This window comes from Salvelinus sp. IW2-2015, unplaced genomic scaffold (genome assembly GCF_002910315.2).
Source record: "Salvelinus sp. IW2-2015 unplaced genomic scaffold, ASM291031v2 Un_scaffold3347, whole genome shotgun sequence".
In the NCBI taxonomy this organism is placed as follows: domain Eukaryota; kingdom Metazoa; phylum Chordata; class Actinopteri; order Salmoniformes; family Salmonidae; genus Salvelinus; species Salvelinus sp. IW2-2015.
This window is the reverse complement of record NW_019944631.1, coordinates 34,728-38,762: the sequence shown is the minus strand read 5'-3', so window position 1 is coordinate 38,762 and position 4,035 is coordinate 34,728. Positions and strand designations below refer to the sequence as shown.

At 49.1% G+C, this 4,035-nt stretch overlaps 1 protein-coding gene across 1 annotated transcript in view; it reads left to right on the top strand.

Moving 5' to 3' along the window:
- Nucleotides 1-790: 790 nt before the first annotated feature.
- LOC112075703 (cytoplasmic dynein 2 heavy chain 1-like) overlaps nucleotides 791-4,035 on the top strand; it is a gene marked incomplete at its 3' end in the record, with an annotated part of 32,838 nt that continues 29,593 nt past the window's right edge. The window contains exon 1 of the mRNA XM_070441031.1: nucleotides 791-1,085. Within this exon, the coding sequence (XP_070297132.1) occupies nucleotides 791-1,085 (295 nt within the window). The remainder of the gene's footprint in view (nucleotides 1,086-4,035) is intronic.

Genomic DNA, 4,035 nt, shown 5'->3' with positions numbered 1-4,035 from the left:
ATTGCGCCACTCCTTACTTCTCAAACGTCTTCCCCTCTCTCTTCGCCTCTAAGGGGACGATGTGAGTTCTTTGAGTAGATGACTTTACTAGCGGTGGGTAGGCAGGACTAACCGAGTCGATCAACAAATCTCGACACGCACCTCTCCTCCTGGGGTCTCTGCCGCCGTCTGCCCCATCTCATGCTGAGAACTGAATGGTCACAGAAGGAAAGACAGTCGCGAAAGGAAGACGTGTAGAGGGCTCCGCTCCCGGGTTGAGCAATCTAGCCAACGCTTTCGAAATAAAAATCGATGCCGGGAGCCTCTTTGGGTCTCCCGTTCCCCCTCTGCACCACCCTCTCTCACGGGTCTCCGAGAAGACGGCGCTGCTCTCGTCGGGAGGTGGATCACGCATTCTCCCCTGGACTGCAGTCCCCTTCTCCCCGACGTCTCCTGTGACTCCCCCTCTCCTCGGAGACGCCTTCTCTCCGACTGGGCAGTACCGAGGCACTGCTGAGGGGAGAATGATGAGAAGAGCGCGTGGCCACCTATCTCACCGCGGCGCCTGCCGTAGACCTTCCCGCTTGAGCTAAGAGCTTGATGACCGGGCTTTCCCCCTAACCTCTGATACCCGGATCCGTCCCTCTGCTCAAAGCGGGAGCGGCTCTGAGTCCTCGCGCATGATCCGCCGCGTCTCCCCTTCTTCCTCTTCTGACCCAAGTCTATCCCTCTCCTCTTGCATCGAGCGAAGCTCGCGCAGCGATCCTCTGAGGGCCGAGATTCTGGGAGCCATTCTGCCCCATCTCCGAGGATGAGGCGGATACTGTCTCTCAATGAGAAGAGTCACCCCTCTTCTCCTTCTCCCCTCCCGGGGTCTCCCCTCCCGGGTCCTCCCCTCCGAGAGGGAACGACGGTGAGAAGCAGCGCCACCGATCCGGCCGGTTACGACGGCCTTCTCGTATACTACGAGGAGAGTCGAGACGCCCGCTCTCCCTGCTTCTTCCCCGTTCTCGCTCTTCCTCCCGTCTCCGCCAACTCTCTGAGCAATAGCCCGAGAGCCGTGATGAAGCCCCAGGTTAGAGGCGGGCTTCTCGCCCACAGCGGGGGTTTAGCATAGAGGGAGATGGCCTAGAAACCCGAGCTAATGACGCCCGATTGGGGAGTACCTCGCCCTGGACAGCCCAAGCGAGCCCGAGAGGCGGGATGTATGGGTAGAAGAGGAGAGGGGAGACGTGTGAGAAGAGGAGAGGGAAGACGTGAAGAGAGAGGAGAGGAGAGGGAGACGGGAGAAGAGGAGAGGGGAGACGGGAGAAGAGGAGAGGGGAGAAGGAGGAGAGGGGGAGGAGAAGGGAGAGAGGGAGATGGTAGAAGAGGAGAGGGGAGACGTGAGAAGAGGAGAGGGAAGATGTAGAAGAGGAGAGGGAGACGTGAGAAGAGGAGAGACGTGGAGAAGAGGAGAGACGTGAGAAGAGAGAGACGTGAGAAGAGGAGAGGGAGACGTGAGAAGAGAGAGGAGGAGACGGAGAAGAGGAAGAGGGAGACGTGAGAAGAGGAGAGGGGAGACGTGAGAAGAGGAGAGGGGACGTGGGAGAGAGGAGAGGGGAGAGGGAGAAGAGGAGAGGGAGGAGGGAGAAGAGAGAGGGAGAAGAAAGAGAGGAGACGGGAGAAGAAGAGAGGGGAGACGGGAGAAGAGGAGAGGGGAGACGGGAGAAGAGGAGAGGGGAGACGGGAGAGAGGGGAGAGGAGAAGGGAGAGAAGGAGAGAGGAACGGGAGAAGAGGAGAGGGGAGACGGGAGAAGAAGAGAGAGGAGAAGAGGAGAGGGGAGACGGGAGAAGGGAGACGAGGGGAGATGGGAGAAGAGGAGAGGGGAGACGGGAGAAGAGAGAGAGGAGACGGAGGAAGAGGAGAGGGAGACGGAGAAGAGGAGAGGGGAGACGAGGAGAGGGGAGACGGGAGAAGAGGAAGAGGGGAGAAGAGGCAGCGATATGATTGGACGATTAGCCCCATGGAGGGAGAACAGATTGGCTGTAATTCACTGGAGTCACGGAGGTCTGACGAGGTTTCTCCTGCATGCGTACCTGCAAGTGTGTTTGCTTGCAAGTGTTTCTTACRTCTTCAATGTAGATTTCAGACCCTCAGTCTTGGAGAGATTCCTCATTGACGTGTTAGGTCAGCAGTGTTACTGTTAATGCACCTTTACTAAGGGACATATTTTGCTATGCTGTCATCAACAGAGTTTAGTAGTTGGGTCCCAACAGTTGGTTCTTGTGTCACTTTGTTGCATTTAGTGTCTGTCGTAAGCAACATTAGTTGACAACTGCTGTGTACCGATATGATGGATTGTATGTATTCATCTAACTGGGGGAGCATTTGTCCATCTTCCCATGTTGGCTCGATTCCAGTGGTCAAATTAGTGTTTCTCTAGAATTTTCACTACTATAAAACTTAAATTAATAGCCCAGGCTTTTATTTGGTTGAAACACTGAACAGAACATGAGCTTATTTAAGACAGGCTTCTATTTGAGACAGGCTTCTATTTGAGACAGACGTCAAATTATTATTATTATTTTTGAAATTTTTACCTTTATTTAACTAGGCAAGTCAGTTAAGAACAAATTCTTATTTTCAATGATGGCCTAGGAACAGTGGGTTAACTGCCTTGTTCAGGGGCAGAACGACAGATTTTTACCTTGTCAGTTCGGGGATTCGATCTTGCAACCTTTCGGTTACTAGTCCAACGCTCTAACCACTAGGCAACCTGCTGCCCCAATTCCTTAATGCTAATCAATTTCTTCATTTTCTGCTCTAATAGTTTACACACTGTGTCACATTTCTTTTGTCTTAGTATGCCTCAATAAAAAACAACTTTTTCTCTACTAATTATTCTCCTCTTTGACTGCGTTTTGGTCAGTTCTTACTTTCGCCACTAGAGGGCGATCAGCCAAATCCTATGGTTCTGTACTCCTGAAGTTGTTGACTGTTTCTGTGCTTGCCAGTTAGCTAGCAGTACTCAGCAGTAAGCAGCCAGTGGCTAGCAGTTTCTTACTGGTGATAACAATTGATGATTGGTATAATTTTTTCTAGGCATTACTGAATTATTTTATGTAACAAATCGAACATTAAACCTTTTGAACAATTCATGGTAATTCATGGTAACCTTGTAAACAATTTATTTTGAGAAACGGGTGTTAAAATGAAATGTGTGACATTGCCCGGCTATTAAAAGGGACACGTCTATTTGGTACTCAGCGTTTAATTGACATTTTTATGGTATTTTCTCTGAAGAAACAGCCGCACATTCCAGTCATTCCTCTCAGGACGTTATCCTTGACTGGACAATCTTTCCTACCATATTTTTATTTTATTTTTTATTTCACCTTTATTTAACCAGGTAGGCTAGTTGAGAACAAGTTCTCATTTGCAACTGCGACCTGGCCAAGATAAAGCATAGCAGTGTGAACAGACAACAACACAGAGTTACACATGGAGTAAACAATAAACAAGTCAATAACATGGTAGAAAAAAAGAGAATCTATATACAATGTGTGCAAAAGGCATGAGGTAGGCAACAATAAATCGAATAATTTACAATTTAGCAGATTAACACTGGAGTGATAAATCATCAGATGATCATGTGCAAGTAGAGATACTGGTGTGCAAAAGAGCAGAAAAGTAAATAAATAAAGCAGTATGGGGGTGAGGTAGTGAATTGGGTGGGCTATATACCGATGGACTATGTACAGCTGCAGCGATCGGTTAGCTGCTCAGATAGCAGATGTTTAAAGTTGTTGAGGGAGAAAAAGTTCCAACCTCAGAGATTTTGCAATTCGTTCCAGTCCGCAGCAGGCCAGAAACTGGAAGGAAAGGCGTCCAAATGCAAGGTTTTTTCTGCTGCGTGTCGTTGGCACTATCCTAGAGGTTATCTCTACTTGCACATGATCATCTGATGATTTATCACTCCAGTTGTTAATCTGCTAAATTGTAATTATTACTGCGAAGTGTATTATTGACCTACCTATCCAAATCCCCTTTGCTTGGCACAACACGCTGTATAG